This window comes from Chrysemys picta, chromosome 2 (assembly GCF_011386835.1).
Source record: "Chrysemys picta bellii isolate R12L10 chromosome 2, ASM1138683v2, whole genome shotgun sequence".
Classification (NCBI taxonomy): Eukaryota; Metazoa; Chordata; order Testudines; family Emydidae; genus Chrysemys; species Chrysemys picta.
The window spans coordinates 30147026-30172416 of record NC_088792.1 but is presented as its reverse complement, the minus strand read 5'-3'; the positions used below and the strand labels follow the sequence as shown (position 1 = coordinate 30172416).

Below are 25391 nucleotides of genomic sequence, written 5' to 3'. Positions count from 1 at the left end.
TCATTAAGAGATTCTTCACTACTGAAGACAGTATTTATTTACCATACTTTGTTAGGGACTGAATAGTCAATAGCCTTCAATTTTCACATCAATTGCAGAAAAAAATTCCCATTTTCTATATAGACTAGAATTGAAATTGACTTAGAATATCTAAACTGTCAACAAATTATTTTATGAAAAGGTTTGCTTTACAGAGATTATAAAGTAGGTGTCATCCTTGACACTTGCATTCTATATTCACACTGCAGATCTGGAAAAGAAACGTTAAGGAACATCAGAAAGGGTCTTAGAAGACTCAGCTGTCATGCTATGCGCCTCCTTTTGCTTGCTTTGCAGTCAGATACTGTGTTGTAGATGTCAGAGGTTCTCTATTTAAACTCACTGACAAGCAAAGGAAGAATACTGGGAGAATATGTTATCAGTTACTATGGACTTGTCTTTGGTAACAGGTCAGACACTTATTTCTGTGTGTGTTAGAAACAGAAACCCTGATTCTACTCAAATTAAAAAACATACACTATACCCACATCAGATTTACAAGTTCAAGATTTACTTTGGAAAAATCAAGTGGTAAGAATACATAGAACAAAACCACTGTTTCCTGTCAGAATGACAAACTAGAAAGCCACATAAGATTATGTTAATCTCTCATTTTATATCCATCTTTCACAATTACACACCAGGACTTTTTGTATGTCATTTAAAAAGGGATAGCGTTTACTACTCACTTACTGTAACTGCATTCCTTAAATCACTGCCAGATTATGTGAGGTTGTTCAGTTAGCAATGAGAAATTTGCTACATTAAACCCACACATATGCACCAATTAGATCTCAGTCATAAATAACTATAACGCCTGATGTTTTCAAAAGCAAGCAATGAAACACCATTACGTTAAGGTCTATTTTCCACAAAACAACTGATTATAATTGCCAAGAGGGAGTGGAGAGAAGGAAAAGAGATGAGACTATGAAAAGTAAGGGAAGAGGAGAGTTGGAGGGGGCACTGTTTTCCTTGTCTAATAAGAACATAACTATTTTCATGCCAGGCTTTTCGTTAGCTTTATTAAACCTTCTCTCTTTCATGTCCATATTTACTTTTAATTAGAAAGTAGGAATTGAAGAATAAGAAAATTCTCTGAATGAGAGTTATAAAAATAAAAGTTCTGGGTAATAATCTATATCAGGGTAATATTTGCTCTATGGCTGATTTCTTTTGAAGACTGATGCTTCTGTGTGTTCTCAGTAGCTAACAGAAATCTGAACCAGGATCAGAGCAATCTGGCCAAGACAGAATCTAGACAAGCTGGTGGGTCATGAATAGGATTCCCCCAGCATAATGGAAGAAGATTGTGCCGCCTCTATCACAAATGGGAGAAATATAGTGCAACCCTTTCCCTGTATAATTCAGTTAGGGTTCTACTAGATTTCTGACTGTTTTTGGACATGCTGATAGAAAAATGCGTTATGGGGCATTGCTGCTATCTGTGGCTGACTAGAGGTGGACCTTGCTACAGTTATGCAGTTTGCTACAACCAAGCTGGATTACGGTAATGAGCTAGATATAGAGCAGCCGTTGTCAAGCTCCCGAAAATTCCAAATGGTTCAGAACAGACCAGTCAACTGTTTTGGTGGGGTAGGTGCCTGCGCACCATGCTCCCAACTGGATACTAATACTGCTTCAGGTGTAGTTCGAGGTGCCAGTGACAATCTTCAACGCCTGAAGTGTCCTGCTATGAGACATGAACTTTCTCGTGCTTGTGCTTGTGCTGGGAACACAGCCTTTAGAGAGCAGGGACAGAAAGTGTTCTTGGCTGACAAATTCCAACCATTGGAACTTGCTTCCTCTTAATTGTTTACCAGAGCCTTGGTTTGGCAAGCTTTACCTCTTGCTACAAGGCATTATTATTCAGTGAGCCTTATTGCCTCTTTTTTAAGTTATTGGATGTTTTAGATCAGATCACCCTTTTTTTAATCTCTATGAAGGTTGGGATGCTTCCCAGTTATTTTGATTTGTGCGTGTTTCAATACTATTGTAGAACATTAGGCACTTCTGCCATATATGTTCAGCTTTAAAGGTCTGGAGGTGGTTGGTGAAGATTGAAAAAAGAAAGAAAATATTAAGTTTGCAAATATGCAGGTTAATTATTAAATCTTTGAAATGACTGAAATTATAACTGAAACACTTATATAAGGATTTATTTAACCCTATACGTTCAGAAAATGCTCATTTCAAACTGGTCTTCAAACCTTTTGCAAGAAAAAACACTTATGATTTGCTTTTCGTCTCTCCTCAGACACCATGACAAGGAAAACTAAATGAAAAACATGATGTAGGCAGCTCAATCAGGAAGCTATGTAACAGACAATAGTAATCTGTGTATGTTATTCTCCCAAATGCCCAGTCAGAGGTCTCAGATGGCTAATGTGGTTGAAATGTGTAATTCAAAGCTACAAATAATATATTTATGAATCTGGACATGTTCAGTGCACTCTGGAAACGGCTGTGTAAAAAAGACAACACTATATCTGATTTCAGCTAAACAAGGTTTCAAACTAAATTATCTATTTCCTCTTGCAGAACTGGATGAAACAACACTGTAAGGCTCCCAGTAATCATTTTAAATGTAATTGTAGGATTAGATTCTAATGGTAATATGGGAATATTGCATTTGCATTGGTTTTCCAATGTGACAGTTTACCCATCTGTGCTCTACGATAGTCGAGAGATGAGATGAAGGCCTGGCATTGTACGGTCAGAGCTTTACATTTTCATAAACACCATAGGCCAAATCTTGAAATTGTGTCCCCAATCCTGCTAACACTTATGCCCTTTAAACAGATGGTGCTCTCCTATTGACTTCAATGGACTAATCCACACGCTTAAAATTGTACAGGTGTATGCTCACTTGATTGGGGCCTTAGTTCGAACACAGGCAAGTATAATTAATTTATATCATAATATCCTTATCTACCCGTTTCATAGTTAAATAATATTCATTTCATGAACAGCTTCCAAAAAGCAAATACTTTTTTGTATGTCACACACACACGCCAACTACCCTTTTTGGCCAGCTCCAAACCTGTTTTCATATCTATAAATGCTTTTGCCTATTTACATTCAGACCATTTCTCTTATCATGCATTTGATTCAGGCTCCCTCTCCCCTTAATTTATATTTGCAACCAGATGTGATTGGAAACCGCGGCTTCACTGCTTCAAGAACCAAATGAAGGCTGGAAAAATCAGCTTCTATGTCCTAATGTGGAATGCTTTTATTTCATTTTTGCTGAATTGGCCTAGGTATAAGAACATTTTATCTGTTCTCTTTACCAGCATCATGAAACCTGAAGATCTGTTCTCCTTTCCTGAGACTGAACAGTTGTCCCTGTCCACTTGCTAGGCCCAGTCCTGCTACCATGAAAACCAATGGGAGCTTGGCCATCAACTCCCTTGGGAACAAGAGGAGGCCCATAAATGATATTACAGGACTCACCGTGGCTTAAAGGGGCGTCACCCATTTTGAGTTTGTACTATGCCACCTTTTAAACTGTGATGCCACTGTGAGAACCATGCTCAAGATCCGGCCCAGGGAATCACCTTGAGCTGGATGTCAGTGTACCTGGTCCTCCTGACTAACACAGCTCTCCACCTTTATGGAAACCACGTTCAAATTGATGCCCAGGGGAGAAGCATCAATGCAATAAATGGGTCTCTTAAGTGGCTACATTTACTATGGTAAAACTGCATGGGTGATACTATGGCCATAACTTGTAACACAGAAGCTAAGAACCATCTCAATACTCACTGCTTTACACTCCAACGGCACGGCAAACATAGCCTATCTCACTTTCACAAATAAAAGCACGCTGGACATTAGGGAAAAAATCCATATGCAATTTTCCTTTTCCAGTCCTCTCCCCAGAAGGAATTGCACACAGCAGAAGCTAGTCATATTGCTAAATGAATATTGGAGGTACTCAGATACCTCGGCGATGAACTTGTACAGAACAGAATAGCATACAGTCTTCCGGGCATTCCCAATAGTGAAACATAAAAGCCAGCAAAACAACATCTGAATTTAGCAAAAACTATACTTCCAGCTTGTATATCAGGCCTCAGAAGCTGATTCTTTAATATTTTGCATAAGTTACCATGGCAACAAAGGCCAACTTTTCGCTGAACACAGTTCCAAGTGTATATTAGTATCCTGTATTTAAATATGAGCTTTGGTGTAAAGGAATAATTTTGAACTGAATCACCTTTTCAATTGAACAATTTACTTATACTAGTCTCTTCCCCACCCCAAAATATGTATAACACAGAAATGCACACGTTAGAACGAGTGATCATTAGAATACCCAGGCCTGATCCTTCAAGCTCTCTGTGAACAGAACTCCTTTGAAATCAATGGGAATTCTGCATATGAAGGGGTTGTAGAATTGGACGCTTCATTTTTAATCCTGATATAGTCATTCTGAGTTGTACCAAATTTCTTTCTTCTATTCCATAAAAGTGGCAAAATAATGTAAGTGTTTAAAAGGTTTATTTATTACTTCAAACTTGCAGTAAGAATCTTAAGGGGAATTTTTGGAAATAATGATTCTGTGCTGAAGAGGGAGAAATGTAACCTATGGTCTCTAGTGGGAGTTTGCATCTTACACTACAGTTTAACAAAGATCCCAGTACCAAATCCTGAGATTTTAATTGAAGGGAAGCAGACTTATTTTTGTGCATTATGTAGGCGCCAGTTTATGAGCTGTCAGTTTGCATATAGGCAATAAAAAGCCCCTTGGCTAAATACAGACACTGAAATAAAGTGTCAGTTACAGTAATTCCATCCCATAAGTGTTCTTGCCCATGCAATGTAATGAAGAAAGATTATCTTAAGATAAGTTAAGTGCATTGAAAAGAAGCAAAAGAGGAAGGGGAGGAAAGAGATGGAGAAATACTAAGAAAGTACTAAGAATGCTGTGAGGCACCAAAATACCTAACTATATTTTAATTATGGCTTAAATATTAAGTGTTATTGGTATCATTTGTATCATTGTTACTGGTTTTCTATTTACCATATGTATGCTCTTTCACCAGTTACCAAACTATCAACTGCATCAGATGTGTAGAAATACAACGCATGTCGCAGGCAGAAGTGGCAACTGTTACTTTACAAAACGCAACATATTCCATCACTCAGAAAATTATGGAGAATGAATTAACAAAGCAAATCTAAGCACTGCAAGAGTCTGAGAGATAATTACTTAAATGAACACTAAAAGACAAGAGGATCATGATCCTTTTTGAAGAGCAAATTACTGTTGTTTTCCAAATTAAAGACATCCTGGTGAGATGCTTAATGTATATGACACAATCAAGTTGATTTTATATTTAGTTGTTGATATCATATAAAAATTTCTATCAGAAATACTTCCCTGTCTACAGCAATTTTTATTTGGAGACCTCCAAGTGATGCAGAAACATAATATCTCTATGAATCTCTCTAAATTCTGCAAGTTACAACATGTGAAAGGACCCCTGAGCTCACATGGAGCTCCACTACCTCGATGGTGCACGCAAGTTGTCTACCCATATGTTTTGTCTTGCAAGACTGAGCCACTAGCCTCACAGAATCCCCGTGAAGTGGGTATTTGTACCATCGTTTTACAGAGAAGGAAACTCAAGAACAAAGCAAGAGTGTCTAAGTTGACCCATACCTTATAAAAATCCCTCATTTCAAGGGACATCACTCACTTTACTCCCCAAGTTATCTACATTCCACACAAGTCTGTTACTGAAAGTGATTTAACACCAGTAATGAAGAATCACAAAACTGAGGTTGTAGAAAGAGTTACTGACACTAAAGAAACAAATCCTGCAGCATTTTAAGTTTCCTGCATGAATAATTTGTGTGTCCCCCTCATTCTGAGCCTTTATCACACACTGTATACCAAACTTGGGCATTGACAGATTGAGAGGTATGTGTTGTAGCACCGATTGATCTCAGCAGGAGTTGTGGATGCTTGGCACCTCTGAAAATCAGGCCCAAGGTCATAGATGGAGTCTGTGGCAAAGATGAGGACAGAACCCGGATTGCTTGATTTCCCACTTCTCATGCCTTAACTATAAAGCCTTACTTCCTCCTAAGATAAATACATGCAACTTCAAAACAACTTGATCTTATTATTTACTTTCTGTAAAAAAATGACAAGCTAACTAATCCTGCAGTATAATTCAGAGACACAAAACAACTGTCAAGCTATAGAGAGAACCTACCTTTAATAAATTCCTTATAGAATTAGAAATGTTACAGGTACTAAATTTTGACTGAGCTTAATTGAAGCTCTGTACCTTTTCATGGTGAATTATTATTAATGAACCATTAGAATGATACCAGTAACTCAACTTCTAATTAAATTTAAATGATGGACTTTTGCACACATAAAAAAAGACAGACACTACCTTTGTCATGGAACTTTATTTACCCTTGCTAGCTAGAAGAAAGGTTTTGCTTACTTTCTCCCCCGACCACTTATGGGAAAGTTACTACAGTTACTAAAATCGTACTTAAATCTCTCTCTCAGACTGTGATGAAATCTTCTTTGGACAACTGTCATATCTAGATGGAAACAGCAGGTGGGATCCTCACCGCTGTTCTGGCCCCCTTACAACAAGTAGAAGGACCACAGTGGCATAAAGCAGCTCTCGAAGCCCAAATTCCAGTTGGAACAGAATTCTCTCAGCATACAAACTAAAGTGGATCACCACCCTTGCTGTCTTCCAAGGATCCACTTGCAAGCCCTGGCATAGGGAGCATGCCTTCATGCTGGAGACAGCATGGGTGTGAAGTGCACAGCACTGTGGCCCATAGAGCAGCCTTAGACAGGCTCACAAGTTTCTCTTAAGTTATGATTGGGACCATTCCATCTCCCAGAACAGCCCATGATAAGGAGGTCACAAAGGTGGCTTAATGCTGCCTTAGCTGTCCCTCCCTCAGATCGCAAATTCTTCAATGCCCCCTGAGGAAGCTTAGCACAGAATCACAGAAGTTCACAATATGGTGTTTTAAAGGTATGTTCAAATTCCTGGTGGTTGGGAGCTTGTAGTGAAATATATATTTGCAGAGGGACTAGCACAAAGAGGCCTTGTTCCTAACTGGGGCCTTTGAGCATTAGTAGAATACAAAAAAAATGAAGCTCCAGTTTGTTATACATTCTCATAATCTTTGATTGCATAGCACCTACCTGAACATGTCTCCTAAGCCTTTGAGCATTCCTTTCTTTGCCTTAATTTTATCCTTCTCTTTATCACGGTCTTTCTTCTTGTCCTTTCCAGCCTTTTTTCTGTCCCCTTTATCTTGGTTTCCATTCATCTGCCTCTCCAATGAATGGGATGGCTGGTCACTTGCTGTGGACACAGATTCTCTGCCTGATCTTGAACTCTCCTCTGTGTCTTCCTCCACTGAAAGAGTAAGAAAAAAATATTGGCGGGACAGGAACAAATAAATAAAAGAGGTTTTTCAGCATATTGTGGAATATATTTTGGAGCAAGACATGTGCATAACAACCAAGTAACCATGTGACATTATGTTGTTAACTCTTGATTACTCATTCTGCGGGTTCCACATCTATGCTCTCCATGTCTATTTTTACCCTGTAACTTCTACAGGGAAGGGAATGAGGGTGTATATTCTGTGAGGCACATAGAACATTTGGAATAACAGTACTGATCAATAAACAGGGTTAGCCAATAGTGCTGCTAACTGGCTTCTTGTGTTGGTGATGAGAGCTTTAGATATGCTTTAGATAAAAAGCAAGATTAGTGTTACATAGTTCATAACTTTTTAATAAAACTCATCAAAATATACAAGTTGTTTAGATTATATCAATTTGGAATACACCACACTGCCTGCTCCCCTTAATAGCAGTCTCCAATCCCTTCTGTTTACTAATTTGTCCCAACTTGTACTTAGCTCAGACCCACTGCTTCCTTCCTCCCTGACCTGAAGAGCTCGCTGTAGCTTAAAAGCTTGTACCTTCCACCAACAGAAGTTGGCCCAATAAAAGAAATTATTTTATCTACCTTGTCTCTCTCATATCCTGGGACTACCACACTGCAAAAAAAGTCATTTAGGAGAGTTGACCTCTAATACAAGCCTTTAGCCTTTTTTTCTTCAGCAACAAAATATCACCGTGAATTTGATGAAATAACTCATCTCCTTTAGCAGTTTATTTTAAAAAAGTAACAGTTTTACTCCTCAAAGAAATTCCATTGGTTGAGGTGAAGACCCTAGAGGGGCAGGTTACGTCATCTGGAACAAGACCTTCTAAGTGTACATTATGAACTGTTTCAACCTGGACCCACAGAGAGACTATATATAATTTGGAACACATATTCCAGAAAGCCTGAAGAGAAAAGTGACAAAAAATATATAGTGGTAGCCATATTTCTAAATGATTCTCCACTCTAAAACTGGAAAAGCTTCCAGTGGTTCAGTGAAAATGAAACTCTCAGAGTTACAGAGACATTTTTTGGCTCAACATCATCAGCTGCTGAAGTATCTGAGACTTGCCTGAGCAGTTTGTTGTTCTTCTGTAGGGCCACAATTGATGGATTTAGCCATCTGACTCAGGCAATACTTGTCCACTAAGCATTCTAGATCTCCTAGAATACCCCATCAATCCACCAGCCTTTGACAAATATATTCTGAAAGTAATATTTCAGGCCAGGCAAATGTGGGTATAGACATTTATTTCTAAACCACATCGATTATAATTTTGAATCCCAAGCAACTGAACACAAGTGAAATATCTAACTGCCTCATGCTCTTCTATTGCGGATGCCTGGAGTAAAGCAGCTAATCTACACTACAGCAGCTACAGCAACACAGCTACGGTGCTGCAGCTGTGCCTCTAAAGTCCTGTAGCGTAGATGCTTGTTACATGGACAGAAGGGGGTTTTCCATTGATGTAGGTAATCGACCTCTCCGAGAGGCAGTATTCAAGGGTCAATGAAAGAATTCTTCTTTCAATCTAGCTGCAACTACAGTGGGGATTAGTTTGAGTTCACTACATTGCACAGGATGCAAATTTTTTTCACAGCCCTGAGCAACATAGCTAGGTTGACTTAAGTTTTAGGGGTTGGCCGGGCCTGACAAATTTTCCATTGCAGGTGCACTTCCAATATTCAGGCAATTGTAACTGAGAAGGTAAGACTGAAACCTTCTCAAATACGTCCACATTACTAGTATTAGTGCTTTTGAGGTCACTGTGTTTACTACCACAACTGGAACATAAGGATGTATTTAATGATTATAAAAAGTTTAGATCTGGACACAGAGGACCACATTTAAAAACAGTCTCCAATTTTGTGCATGCCAATTAGCACCTAGAATCCATTGCTGGTGCAAACAACATTTAGACATTTAACTATCTGATTGTGCCTGTAAATGAATACAAGCAGTACAAAATAAATTTAAAATCTGGTACACATTGAAGTCGTACATTTATTTACTTTACTTAGCTAGTATTTTAAAGATGAATGGATTTTGACCTATGGCTGTTCATATTCAAAATAATCACACACTAAATTAATCCTGAGAATGTATCAAGGGTACTGTATTATGCTGAGTTGCTAAACAACTTGTCATAACAATGAATCCCCCTTTACTATTTATTTTGCGTATTCTATAGAGATAATATTGCTTCCTTTCATTGCTGCTCTACAATAAATATTTTTCTATCAAGCTTCCACAGTAGTTTGCCTGCAATTAACTTCTGAGTCTGCACCATAGCCTCTTCTACCTAATGAACTAAGATGCATTTTCCCCCCCGTGACACACTAGAATAAGCAGATTTCCAGGTTTTTAAAAAGACATGACATGAAGAAAGTTGTTTCCCTTTTGTGCAGCACAGTGATTCTACAATTAAGATATACCTAATTACTAGTGTTTAGAACAGATGCAAATGTTGTCCAATTAAAATTCAAGTCCATGCTACAAATGATTTTTGTTATATTGCAGTAATGATGTTAGGTGGCTGGAAAATATACAAGAGATTTTTCCCCCATTTAGGCCATTGAAGGCAAAAATGAACTTGGGATATGCTTCAAGCATCAATTCAAGCTGAAGACCAAAGTCATCCTTCACAAACCACACTGTATTAAAGAGAACTACAAAAAGGTATTGTGAAGCTATTCCCCTAATTAGGCCATAAAATTGAAAAGATGCACATGAGAAATTGAAACTATTTAATGTGAAGCTGTTTCATAACTGAGCTCCTAGACCGCTTATTGTGATATTTAATATGACTGTAGGTTCTAGCAATTAAGACTCAACAAAGATTAGAAAGCTTTGCCAGTTTCTCCAGATTCAAATGACTTGTTCTCAGACAACACACCAGAGATAGAAATTTTGCTTCTAGTCAGCTATTCCAAGTATTAAAAAACAAGCACAATGATTCTTATAATCTAAACACCCACAACATTCTGTTGTTATTATCTCATTATAGCCATTACAAGCCATAAGTATCCTCCTCAAAACTCTTAAAATGTTTTCACAGAATCGGACATTTCCAGATGGTATTCATACTATTTTTAACAGTTTGAATAACATATTGTTTCAGGGAGAGCAATTATATTTAAAAGGCGGTTCGGTCCTTTATCACATACAGTATCTCCATATTTTTAGAGCTCTTTCATGAGATGATCAAATGTTAAAGAGTCCTTCATAAATGCAATCCAGTGCTATTGTTTTGCCAACCCAAAGGACGGGACGGAAGAAACATTCCTACTTCTAAAACATTTGGAAAAGAAACAGGAAAAATTTCAAGCAAGACAAATTAATACAACCTCAGGGGCAACAGCAAATTGACTACCAACATCTTGAATGGATTTTAGGAGACAAAGGAGCATTTTTAATTCTAAACAATTATAAAATACTTAAATATGATTTAAAAACTAGTTATGAGAGTACCTGATTGCTAAATGGACCTATTTCTAGTCAGGACTGTCCAAACTTTGCCCAACTGAAGAGGTTATTTGGCAACATCCATGGAACCTGAGGCCATAGACAATTTGCATAAAATGGAGCAGATTGCTGATGCTCTCTGCTTTAACATGTATGCACAGCCCTCAGAGAAAGGTCCCAGTAAATGACATTGCTTCCACTCTGTTCTAAGTGTAGTATGGCTGTCTAGGATTTGTAGATTTCACTGGCCACATCACCATCGTGAATATAAGGGAAGCCACAGGCTGCACAGTATAACTCCATGGTTTGAACTCACTATACTGCCATGGTACTACCAGTTTCTGTATCACTTATGAATACACAATATTTATAACATAGGTGAAGCTCTACCAATCTGATATGCTATTTTGTATGTTTTACATGACACTAAGAATCAAAAGAGTAAGAGTATGCCCAGTCCTGTATAGGCACACAAGGGATAGAGGTGGCTTAAGGTGCCTTTCCTTATTGAGTCATTGTGTATGGATTGGGCCCAGTGCTACATGAACATAAGAATACCCCACATCTATCAGTGCAAGACTCCTCAAATTGGGTGGGAAGAGGTTAGGGACATAGCCTTGCTTCTTCTCCACATCAGCCAGCAGGCCTGACCTTGTACGGGGTGAGTTTGTGGGAGGGAAGCATCCACTGCATCCTTCCAAAAGGTGGCCATGCATCTCCATACCACCCCTAATGAGAGCAAGTGAACCGGCTCAAAATGTCTTCTAGTAAACTGGCATGTTTACAGTCACTTAGAAAGTGTTCAGTGATAACCCTTTTGTTATACCCTTTTTTAAGATTCCTGTTTTGTTCAAATGAGGTTAAACCATTTGAAACTAATTCCCACTGAACACGGGATATCTGATGTCTGACAACAGGAAATCACTGTCAGTTGGTTCGCACAAAACAAAGCCTTTTAGAAAAAACATGGTCTCATGTCCCAAAAGACCTTAGGCATGTACTTCAGAAGAATGATCAAGATCGTTTTACACATTCTCTCATTCTTACTCACCCATTGGTTAACAGTAGATTGACAGCTAGCAGCACAAGACTGGTATTTAGCCTTGTTGCTGCATGAAATTGCTAGACATGGTGGGGAGGGGATGCAGAATTAATTCTATCTGTAGCTATTTTGGGGAATACTGACTCTGGCAAAATGACCTCAGTTTAAGTCATAGAATATTTTTAGGAACAAAGTAAGGAAAATGAGTGATCTTGTACATGAGTACAACTGCAAGACCAAATTATTTAATTAAGCATAGACTTTCTCAAACTGAAAACAAATAAAACAAAAAAAAAAAGGGCAGAGAGTGAAAGTTCACTTTCCAAACCCTTTTCGTTAATATTCGGCCTAATGATTTTATTACTTCATTCTTCCCTAAATCTTCTTCATTCATAAACTTCTTCTAAATGGAATCAGGTTGATTTAAAAAAATCTTCTGAAGGGTGACAAGCGAAAATAGTACAACAAGAAGGTTAAAATTTCAATTATTTTAATACAACCCCTATTAGAATAATTTACCATTCATACTATTTGCATTCAGCATGGACTGTCATTTTACCAGCCCATTCTTACATAGTTCAATAATGATAAGGTTAGCTTTGAAGTGGTTCTTTTATGTTAATGACACATTCTCCACATGTTGGGTCACACTTGGGGTTAAAGAACTGGAAATGTAAATTAATGCCCATTAGGGTGGGTAATAGCTGATCATTAACTTCAGAATTTTATTAGATCTGCCAGCCTCACTCATTCTAATTAAAGAACAGTGGTAATTTTTTTCCCCAACACATCATTAATGTACTCTTCCATACTGACATTTTTCAACTTGAATTCAACTTTTTTCTTTTTCGGTTAAACTTTTTAATTTAACAAATTCAAATATAGTCTTAGCGAAACTTTTCATACTAAATAATTAAAACAAACATGCTCATTTTAATCTCATTTTCTTGCTCTAGAAAGAAGAAGTAACTTCCGAGTGTTACAATCTGTGAATACATATGCAGGACACAAGCACTTATAAAGCCTAATCTAACAATGTAGAGAAATCTAAATGATAATTTTAAGTCTTAAAATAAAATGTTTTGTTTTTTATTTGACCCCTTTTATAGTTATGAATCTGTTTTTAATCCTTCAGAGAAAATTAAACAACAACAACGTTCTTAGCATACAGCAAAATAGGATACTTACAGGTCTCCATGCCTTCATCATCATCATCTGCAACTGGTTTATCATATGATTTGTCAATTGCAGCTCTGAAGCTCTCATTGCAACCTCGTCCTCGGATTATCCGTGGGCGCGGACGATGGAAGGGAATGTCACCGTTCAAAGTCACCTCAGCAACAGCCGTCTGTAAACTTTCTAATGAGCTGGATTTCTTCAGACCTAATGAAGGACCCACATCTCTTGTTGGGGAACCTTAGTGGTTAAAAAAAAATTGTTAATTAGGATTAGTACAAAGGATTGCATGCTTGATCCTTCACATTTATAGTGAAAGTCTGTGAGGATATACTTAACATTATTCCCATCATCTCTGTAATCTGTAGGGATTTCATGTTGGTTTGAACCATGAATGAGTACGTCATGTCTTAGTCAATGACATCTTACATTTTCAGCATAACATCTAGAGAAAATATCTTGCCTGCTAATTTCAAGTGGCTTTTTCAACTGAATTTTAAAGACTTGCATCAAAACATTACAGTACACTAATTTTATAATGAAATGCATCTGAATAATCTAAGTGGACCTGATGGGACAAGTTCACATATTCATTGAAAAGGTCTGAAGTACGGATCCAATTACTCAGGTAATACTTGACATCACCTGAAAAAGAACTGCAATTCTGGGACATACAAGTTTGAGGGTGGTGGTGGGACTCAGAACCATCTGAGACCATTTCCTATCAGTTAAACTTGAATCTTTTTAAAGGTGCGGATAAGAAATGAATTATATGATAAAGGACTTTCTTTCCCACCTCTCTTCCCAGATTTCCTCCCTATGCTTGTGGACCAGATGCCTGACCTTTTATAATGAGGCAACCACACCTATGATCCAAGTCGTCTCACTTCTCACAAGGTGGCATCATAATGTTCAAAATAGCAGAGTCAGGCTGGAAGAGCTGTCATTGAGACTTTTACCAAAGGAAACAGGGATAGGAAGAGGGGTGAACAGGAACAAACTTTGTCAGAAGTTCAGAAGCTCCATCAGGAATATATGGTAGTTTGGTCTATGTGGACAGAAGTGCAGGAAAACGGGGGAGAAATAATGAAACAGAATGGGAAGTCATCTGTGGTTACGTAGGGTTTGCTGTTATGGGTAGCCTAATAGGTGAGATCTTGGGTCAGTCTCTAGTTTTATTATTTGAAGGTGGTGATAAAATAACAGTAAAAACCTCAAAAGGCTTGACTGATAGCTCATACGTGGGGGTTCACAGAATCATCGTATCTACAGATGGAAGGCATACTGTACATTTATTGGTGTTCTGGCCAGCATACCTTTAAAGGTGTCAAGTGATCACACTTCCAGTGCTTTGTTTGGGAGACCACTACACAGGCTAATAGCTCTTATTATCAGAAAGATTTTCCTTAACTTTTCTTAGTTCCTCATACTAACTGCGAGGTAGTCCTCATTTTATGATATTAAATAATTCCACTTCGTCATTGGTGTTCACACTCTTCACATTTTTTCAACTATTATCATCTCCTCATTTAGTTGTCGCTTTGCCAAGCTATATGTACGTAACTCTTTTCAACTTCATAAATAAAATAATGTAGTCCTCCACCTGCCAACCCTTTTCACTGGTTTTCCCTGAACTTTCTCCCATTTTTGATTATCTTTCTGGTAATAAGATGTGTGTAACTGAATATATTATTCTAATAATAATAATATCATACCTAGCTTTTATACAGAGCTTTTTGTTAGCTGATCTCAAAGTGCTTTAACAAAGAAAATCAGTAACTCCATTTTACAGAATGAGATAATGAGACACAGAGGGACAAAGTGACTTGCCCTCTGTCACTCAGCTGAGCAGTGAAGAGCCAGGAATAGAACATAGCTCTCCTGAGTCCCAGTTCAGTGCTCTATCCACTAGGACACCTTGCCTCCCACAAGCATGTATTATTCATACCAGAGCCATGAAGAATGATACTTTCATAAAGTGTTTATATTAGAAAGGTGCCCAGCAGGCCCCAATCTGGATTTGGGCCTCATTGTGCTAGGTATCATTCAAAGAAAAGTAGACAACAGTCCAACCCATCTTCCTAGGACTATTATATGAAAGTAAATGTCTTAAATTTGAACTAAATATATTTAAATCTAAACCAGAAATTGTAATACCACTGACCCCAAGCATAAGCTAATGCAGCATTTCCCAACCAGCCTACCTAGGGGGTGTGCAAACGACTGGGAATGCAGAACAGTGGCAATGCAAAATTTCCCTATTCTACTCGCTAACATGGGAGAGTTGAAGAGGGGTGGTAGTTGAGTTTATTCCTAACTGGAGACTGAGCTCTCAAAAGTCTGAGAAATACTGAGCTAAACTGAACAGCCTGAAACCAAGTGAACTCAAATAGCAGCTGCCAAAGTGTTTTTTCCACAGCTGCGTTTTTGATTGCATGAACTTGCTGAAAAATCACTTCTTCCCCATGGCTGTGCAAACCCTGCAGAGTTTGATTCACACACAGGTCCACAAAAAACACTGCAGTTTGGACCTCAGGCATTGGGAACAAACAAGCCCCTACAGATTCACTTGGAAATTTAAATTTGTTAAACTCCCACCTCCAAGAAGAACCCTTCCTTTCACAGACAACTGATATCTTTGGAGGGTTGGGGTTATGGGGATAGTTGGGGGCATGGAACAGCTGCTGGGGTGAGCAAGGAAGGCCAGCTGGGAACAGGGAGTTTGATGTCTTCCCAGCTGTGCAAACAAACCTCACACCATGTTCGCCAAACTTTTGTGAACATGGGCTGAAGTTTGATGTTAATATTCACACAGCTCTCACCTCTTTTCATCAGATCAATATTTCTGATCTAGTCATTATCCTAAAAACTTTTACATAGATTACTTTCTTGCATTATGTGTATGTGCACTTGTACACACCCTCATCCTCTCTTCTACTGGTGCCTGCAGTATAACAAAAGTGATGAGCTGTTTACTTTTCAAGATTAAATTTTCTTAAAACCCATCCATGAGACAAAAAAAAATGCCTGCCAAAATTTTGAAAGACAAGACAGCTATGAATAAACCTGCTGTTTGATAGATTCACTTTCATATACAAAGGGAGAAGGTTATCCTATTACCTAGCAACTTACTGGAAGTTTCCTTACTGCAAAATGAAATCTGAAATACCTTTCTAAATGAAATGCTCTTTTATCTTTTCCTAATTACTGAATGGGCTATATACTCTTTTTGTAAACAGTAATTATAAAGCAAGCATTATGTGCCCATTTATGCTCATAAAGGACATTTTTAAAAATCCCATTTCCTGCTGCCCAATAAAGATTATTATGAGAACAATATTTATGTAAGTCATGCTTTCCCAAAGGGAAAGCTAGATGGGATATGACCTAATGTTCCCAGAGTACTGTAAAACTAATAATGGATTGCAGAAATGGTAGGAATATTTATTGAACTTGGGTGGCCATCAACATAAATGTGGACAGGTTGCAGAAGCTGAAAAAGTCAAGTATCGCCACAGAAGTAATGTAAGTACTGTGATCATAAAGTTATTTATATTTCAATACAACACTATCATCTGTGGCCATTTCATAGCAAGGCAACTGTTTTGAAAACATATGGTTAAGTCTTCTTTTAAACTGAGCGGATAAGTTCAAGATCTGTTTGAACAGGATAATCATAAAGACAGTGGTTAGCCACAAATCCTTGAGAAACTTCGTTAACATTTTTTTTAATAAGTTAATTTCAAAATCTATGAGACATCATAAAATTGCCTTTTTCCACTATAGGGCTAATAGGAAAATATCAACTTTTTTCCATAGTTACAGTTTTGACAGTAATCACTAGAAATATTATACACTCAAAATCAATTTCTACTTCTTTTAAATTTAGTTTGAAGTCTTAATTTAAAGAAATACAGGATTTTCTCCCCCTGCCACATATTGCGCGCGCGTGTGTGTATTTTGTTATTTTAAAGTTTTAAGTTATCAGCATTTTCCTCCCCAATATTTTTTCCTGACAAATGACTGTTGATGTAGCCAGCCATCTGTAACCAAGCAACACTCCCAATGAAAACCATGCTGCGTGTACCCACTTCCTTTGCACTGTATATAAATGTTCATTCATCCATCCATCCAAGTGTCCCCCCCAAACGCTCCCACCCTCAGCTGCACTTTCTCTGGCATATACATCATTGCTCCTTATAAGGCATGTACTTGCACCCTTATGGCACCTAGGTGACCACCCTCAGGAGTGCGGCATGCTTCTTCAGACTGCAAACACCCTTTCTCAGAGGGCACTGCTAGGCACCCTCATCCCTGCGTGAACATAGGCATGCCTTGTATAACCCCTTATGCACACATGCCTGCAACCCATCTGCTCTTTGTCCCCACTCTGACCACATACACCACTCCTTCTCAGAGTGCACCAAAGTAACCTTATGTCAGACATCCACACACACACACACACACAGATCATTTTACCTACCACACATCCTCACTTGGGACGTGCACCTTTGCACACCCCTCTACCCAGCATAAACATGCATCTCAGACCACACATACTCCTGACAGTTCACATCACATGCCCCTCCGCCCTTTGCTGATCCTTTTATTGTCCCCACATCATAGTAGCTAAGCATTATCTCACAGAACATACTCCCACACTACCTCATAGCACATGTGTACTCATGGAGACATATGATACACATGACTCGTATATACCTACTTGCTGCCCCTTCCAAATGCCTTAGTTCTCCTATTCTACTGGGCTGAACTCCCCTGCTCTAACAACTACATCATACTTTCTCCCTCTTTGATATTATATTAAGTATTTATATAGTGTCGTAACTTTGCCTGATGATTTCCAAAGATAAAAATCATATGCAATCCCTGATTCAAAGGATGTATGATGTTTCCTTTATCACTGATTATTTTAAAAAGTCTGTAAAATTAATTTTTAATTGAATTTTCTCTTCTAAATAATTTAGTGCACTTATTTTCTTTCTTTTAGAAAGCTGTTCTTGATCCTGCGGATGTTTAAATCAAAACTGGAATCATTGCTAAAAAAATTAATAAGACAGTTGACTTCAGTTTCTATCCTCAATAAAACTCTAAAAAATAAATTACTGCCTGAGATTTAAAGTCATCCTGCTCTCTAATTAAAATAGTCTCAAATAGGAGTGTAGTATTTTATGCTAAATGGGGAAAAAAAAAACAACGATATGCTACACAGTGGCGGACATTACTGATGATATAAAAACCTGCCCTGTTTCTTAACCGTAAACTTGTGCAAGTCCACAAAGTCTATTATTTTACTTTATTTTTTTATTGGTCACACAAGAGCAGCGAGTCAGTGAATTTATTTCCTAACAACCACTCTATTAAGTTCTGATAAACTAAAAATAGAATTATTTTTTCTATTTGTTTTTCCACACTAAAGGAGCAACATTTTGGTTTAAAGAAAGAAATAACAAGCAATTATATCCACTATTGAAAATCGGGGGAAGTTTTTTGAAAGCTGATGATATTCACCATGAAAAAAACAACAAATGATTTAGATAAGCTCTGAAAGACATCTTTAGCATTACAACAAGGTGTATATAGAAATAAGAACCAACTACAGTTACTGTATGCTTAAAGCTGGATAAATGAGCCATGCTCAATTGCCACTGAATATACTTCTAACCTTTGGAATGAACTGTAAACACTGCAAGGATTAGACAGTTCAAGTGAACTGAAGAAAGAAAAATAATTAAAAATCTATTATAGTACCTAGTACTGGTGAGAACTTTGCTTTCCATTTCAGTCAACACAATTAAACCCAATTTCACTTTTAACAGAGTTTGAGTTTATTTTTCTAAAGTAAATATGCTGAAGTTTTCCATTTTATATAGTTCATCAGAATGTAGCTCATCACATATATTAAACCTTTTAAAACATCATATAAAATTTTTCAGCCAAACTACTGTAAGTGATTCATTTAATTACAGTATCTATCTTCAGCAATGGCAGAACTCCATTGGTTATATATAGAATCTGGTTAACATCATGGAAAAAGAAAGGAATAAAATCAAAGCACAATAAATTGTCTTCTTCCTTTTTCGAGCCACTGAGGCTGTAAATAAAATATTTATCTTGCTTAGCCCAGGTGGCTTCATGGTTAAGGTCATGCCCTTTAACCCAAGTCGTACAACTTGGGTCTCCTTGGAACTTAACATAAGTTTTCTATGTGGAATGATTTGCATCTTACAAATAAAACCTAAAACAGCGTGCACCCTTAAATACAAGAATTATATTTTTCTTATTGCACATGTGGGTCTTTAGGCAGTATAGTCCCTGCTCTATCCTAAAAACAAGCTAAAAAGGAAACTAATATTTACTTTTGACAAATTAGGAGCTGATCCTGTAGCTTTTAGTAGTGCTTAGTAATGCAAGTAGTCCCAGGAGCAGTGCGAATAATTGGGAAAAAGGGAAAAAAATCAAATAAAGAACCGAAAAAGTAAAATAATAATAGTAATAATAATTCATTTTGGATTAAACAAGATACTTCATTCATTAAACAAAAAGTTTATTTTTTGAGATTTTTAAAAATAAAAAGGTAAAATTCAAAACAAAAAGACAAAAATTGAAACATTTCATTTTGAAAATGCTGAAACAAAAAGTTTCAATGTTGTGTTTCTTTTTTCTGACAAACAATTTTGCAATTCAACATGAATTTGTTAAATATTTCAGTCAACCTGAATCTGTATTTTTCAGCAAAAAAAGTTTTGGAAGAAAACTGTCACACAGCTCTACCCAGGAGTAGGGTTTACTCCCATCAATAAAAGTTACAGAATTGGTTCCTGTGTTCCAATCCTACAAAAACGTACACACATTTAACTTTATGCACCAAGCAGTCCCATTGAAGTTAACAGGATTATTCTCAATTTGTAAAGTAAAAAATGTACCTAACTATTTGCAGCATTTTGGCCTTAGTCAGCAAGATTTTAAGAGTTATTCCTATTGTCTCATAAAGGTTATTAGTTTATGATACACATTTTTCAGTCTATTATTTACTCTCTAAAATATGGTTTAAACAGAGAAGCAACTGTAAAATACTAATAATAAATGTGAGTGGGACGTCCTATTCCCTGAGTCATGCTAAAAATAAGTAATACTTTCAGGTTTAAAAGGTGAATTATTCCTAATTAGAGCTAAGTAATGTTACTATGTCCTCTGGATCTAGCCTAATTAAAATAGCATTCCAAAGGTCAAAAGCTAACTTGCATTAATAAATCATAAAGGCTCATGATTACAGCTGGCACATTATTTTAATTACTAATAAAAATTATGCTTTAAATGCTATTTTTCATAATCATATAAAATCTGTTAGGATGCGTAGGGTATGAAATATGATGCTCTGTTTTGAATTCTAAAGGAAATTCAGCATATACTAAGAATTTACAACTCAGACCCCCGGTATGTGTCTGATGGCCATCTTAATGCAAAGATAGAAACTTTAGAATTAAACTAATTATTTGCAAGCATGATGTTAACACTGCAATAGCTAAACAATCAGCTTTCTCTGGTCATCCCATTTTAAGTTAGAATTCAAGGCCTAAAGAACAGATTTCAGGATTTTTGAAAAAGAAAAAGAAAATCAAAACTAAAGCGAAAATGTATGAATTTCAGGAATGTAGGAACTGGTTTACAGTTATACTGAATGACCTGCTTTGAGTATACTACCCAGATATATTTAGCGCTACACAGTATTTTCTCTGTTCTGTGCTACTTGATTATTCACAACAATAGAAAACAGCCATGCGAGTATTGGAATATTCATGTTTTCATGCAATGTGATTGGCAGTTCTGTAATTGTGGTTAGCTGCTTTGACCAAGGTTTCTATAGCAACAGCCTTACTGTCAATTCTTACCTGTTTTCTGGTCATCCATTGTACTGAGCTTAGTCTCGTCAGCTACTGTTAAAAGGTAAATGTATAAGGTTAGCCCAGTTAGTGCCCACACCCTACATGCATACAACATTCCAATTTTCTAAGTTAGGAGCCATTGGTAACGTCACACTTCATGCAAATAATATGCAACACTGAGCAAATATTCTTGATAAAAACGGCAGCAAACTAGTAACCATCATGCAATTTGTCAGTCACTTTCATATCACAGGCAGGTGCAATGTTATTTACATGTTAGCGCATCACAACTAGCCAAGGCAAGTCAACACCAGCAATCTTACTTTAGAGAAGGTGGTGAAGGAAGGATTTTAGTTAAGATATCCACAAATATTATAAAGCAAAAAGTACTCCTTGCATTTTATTAATGTCAGCATTTAGAATTTTTATTGTATAAACACTGAAAATCTGCTTATTAAGGTTACTAGATTCTGCACTTCAAAACCTGAATCCAATGACACATCAATGGATAGCTTAGTTAGAAATGTTTTATACCTTCTTGTTTCATCACTTAAGAGATTATGTCCGTAAATGGAATATTTAATTCCCTGTTTTGGTTGGTGCTACAGTATACGGTTTCCACCATACATATTACTGTATGGCCTAAACCAGAAGTGGGACTGGGCCACATTCTCTAATATGCTGCTTCATTTGTATCCCCATTATTTTCAGTAAGACTTATTGTAGACTGCTAGGATAGCAAATAGTCAAGGATACTTATGTTTATTTAAGGTATAGCCTTAAATTGAGAATATGGATCTCTTCCCAATGTCAACTCAATAGAAGTAGTTACTTTTTAAAAAATAGTATTCAGTGGTTTATTTTTAAGTACACATTTTCACCTGCTATGAAATATCTGATAGAGACAAGGTGGTGCAGTAATATCTTTTACTGGACCAACTTCTGTTGGTGAGAGAGAGAGACAAGCTTCAAGTCTGGAAGGAGAGCTCTGTGCAACCTCAAAAGCTTGTCTCTCTCACCAACAGAAGTTGCTCCAAACCTCACCCACCTTGTCTCTCTAATATTGTGGGATGGCTACGGCTACAACACTGCATACAACAATTAAGCTTCTTAGCATATAAGTATATACTCAGGTATATTCATATACATTTGTATGTTTACAACAAGCAAATTTATAGATATTTAAAAACTGTACATACAGGCTGCTTGGCCACTCATGTTTTTATACCACTCCATCACACATACATGTTTAGCTCTGTGTGTCAATCATATATGATAAATGACAAAAATCAATATTTACAACATCAAAAATACATTCAGATAAAGCATTCAAAGAAATATCACTCACTACCTAAATCCATGCTTTTGGATTTTCGTGTTTTAACAAACTCCAACTGACTGGCATCTGAAAATTGCTTTGTGCGTTTTTCTGACATGCTCTGGCGTCCGAAACCCTCTCGCTGGAAGGCAAGCACTGGATCAGCATCTGGACTAAGAGTGCTGTGGGAACGAAAAAAATCATGCAGACATTTATCAAGATCATGCAACCCCCTCATATGCAAAGAAAAGTCTTTATTTGGTACATGATTTCTACCTTCTTTATCTGTTGATAAGGCAGCCAATTTTAAATAAACCACTGATGTAAATGGAGTTGCATCAAGAATGAATCTGGCCTATTGTGTCCACAGCAACAGTGATTTAACAAGCATCAATAATTAAAAGCCTACTAAGCCTTTATGGAAAAAATATGTATATAATCCCTATGCACACCAAAACACATGCAGTAAAAACACACAGAGCTATTAGCATGACAGTGCAGTTTACTTTGACTTTCCATATATATAGGAATAATTTTTTGAGTATTTCTCATTCTTAGTGACACATATGGTTTGTTTTCCAAGTAAGTTTGTAGTATAGTAGTAAAGAACAAATGTGTTGTCCTATCTGAAGTCACATGAATTTCTCTGAAACTCTGCAGTTAAAGAATTGGGATGAACCCTTCCACCCCAAAAACAAAACAAACAAATCCAAAATTCTCTTGTGAATTTTTCAGTGTATTTTCTGGATTTAGCCTGTCTAGAAATACTGCCCTATCATTCCCCCCATCTTATTTTATTGGGGGGGGGGGGAGGAGAAGGATAGCGTTGATTAAGTCACTGGTGTCTGGATTCAGTTCCTGGCTTTGCCATGGACTTCCTGTGTGACCTTGGGCAAGTCATTTAGCTCTTTATCAAGAAGGGACTGCAATATGTCCAGGAATGTTTGAGGATAAATGTATTAATGCTTGTAGAATGAGGAGGGAAACTAGAGAAAGAGGGTCAAGTTTTGGGGATGGATCAAGTTTGGTTTGGCACTAAGTGGCTCAGGAGGGCCACTTAGTGCCAAACCTTGACTGCTAGCTCTTATACTAAAGAATCAATGTGTAAATCTAAGTCTAAACATTCATATACTGTAGTTATGCATTGATTTACTTTGTAGAATATGAATGAGTTTTGGGATATGTGCATGAGATAAGGATAGGTGAATGACTGACAATGGATGTATGCTCACAAGTGACAGCCATGCAATACTTTTCACTTATACAGGCCCTGATCCTGTCCTACTGAAGGCAATGTCCAATGTCTTTTGATGTTAGTGGTGTTGGCTCAGACCCATAGTATTTTACATCTAACTATTGCAGCCATTTCTAAGGTACCTGTCTCTGTAGTACCAAACGCCATGATTTAGCAAAGCATTTAAGCACATACTTAACTTCTTTGTTGAATTAGGGGCTAAGTGCTCTACAAATATTAACAATTTAATTGTCACAATATTCCTGTGAAGTAGGTGTTATCCCCACATTACAGAAGGAGAAAACTGAATTTTTAAAAAATGTATGGCAGTGCAACTGTGAGCTGAATATGGCTCGCATGGGTTTGAGAATATGTTCTCAATTACTTCAATTAAACTTATGATCTGATTATGAGATCATAAACATCTTTCCAAAGGTCACACAGGAGCTCACAACTAGTATTGGATGAGTTGGTATAATATTAAAGTGAGGAATTCCTTTAGCAACAGCTGTTAATGTGGTTTATGTAAGTTAGAAATGCTCAGTTTCATCTTGCTGAAGAGAATACATTGTGTGCTTCTTTCTTTGCAAGGGCTAAATTTCTAACCCTGTTTGTTTTGGCGGCGTACTCCTTTTTTGGTTTGATCTTCTTCACATAATTGCTTATTTATCCAAGATATATCATATTTCTTTTAAAGCTGAATATCATGTCCATGTAAATTCAGGTTTGTGTATGTTTATTCATTTAAAGTCATATCCACATGCTAAAACTTGATGATTAAATAAAAATTTCAAAAGTAGATCAAGGAGTGTGGAGAGTGGTATGTTCTGAACACAGGTGAGGGGCCAGGAATTCCTGAGTTCTGATCCCAGCTCTTAAACTGACTGACTCTGCTTCTGAGTCCTTGAGCAAATCATTTAACCTCTCAGTTTCTCTTCAGCTTCCCCATCTGCACCTATCATACTTATCTCTCCCTCTGAGCTATTATGAGGACCAATTACTTAATATTTGTAAAACATGCTAAAAGTTATAGGTTCTACGTAATTACAGTACAAAGAATTACTTTCTCTCTCATCTAGACGCAAAGTACCACAAGTCTCAATTTAATTGAAATCTAGCTTGCTAGAAATATCAGAATGCCACATTATGCTACCAGTTTTAATGTCCACAATAATAAAGAATTTAAATATATTATTAATGAGGCAATACCTATTTCAATAATTAACAAAGACCAACATCATAGCCATTTGAACACATACACTTTCCAAATGTAACTCAAAAGCACATTTATATGGTAAATATCCATACGTTAAAAAGGCAAGAAGCATAGTTGAGTAACTAACACCCCAAAATAGCTAATTTTAATATTTTTCAGCTATGTTAAAGTCACCTTCTTTCTCACATTACTGCAACTCATCACAATTTACTATGTTCTAGCATACTTAACAAATAAGATTTCTGGAACGACAGCTGATTCTTAAAAGAATGTAACCGTCTACTGACCCTCAGTGTTATTAAAATTCCACTTATTAATCCTGTCTTATTGCCCCTTTGTTTTCATAACATTTTCATCAAGGATTAGGGAGATATTGTCAGGCTGGAAAAGCTTACATTTTCTGCGGTGATTCAGAACAGCTGCCATTCTTGTTTGGATAACCCTTCGTCCATATTCTTAGCTTTACCCTTTGAGCCTTCCAGCAATATCATACAATGCACCTTCATTTTATAAATCTTCCTTCACCCATTAGCAGCAGGAAA

The 25391-nt window shown here is 37.0% G+C and overlaps 1 protein-coding gene across 32 annotated transcripts in view; it reads right to left on the bottom strand.

Annotated features, from left to right (window-relative positions):
• Window positions 1–25391, bottom strand: part of PARD3 (par-3 family cell polarity regulator) — a 664552-nt gene that overhangs the window by 175604 nt on the left and 463557 nt on the right. For 14 of the 32 annotated variants that reach the window (XM_065586777.1, XM_065586791.1, XM_065586785.1 and 11 more), the window contains 4 exons: window positions 22430–22581; window positions 21088–21132; window positions 13190–13417; window positions 7238–7454 (listed from right to left, as the gene is read on the bottom strand). In XM_065586777.1, coding sequence (XP_065442849.1) covers window positions 7238–7454; window positions 13190–13417; window positions 21088–21132; window positions 22430–22581 — 642 coding nt within the window. The remainder of the gene's footprint in view (window positions 1–7237; window positions 7455–13189; window positions 13418–21087; window positions 21133–22429; window positions 22582–25391) is intronic. The other 18 variants (XM_065586779.1, XM_065586786.1, XM_065586793.1 and 15 more) reach the window with 3 other exon arrangements.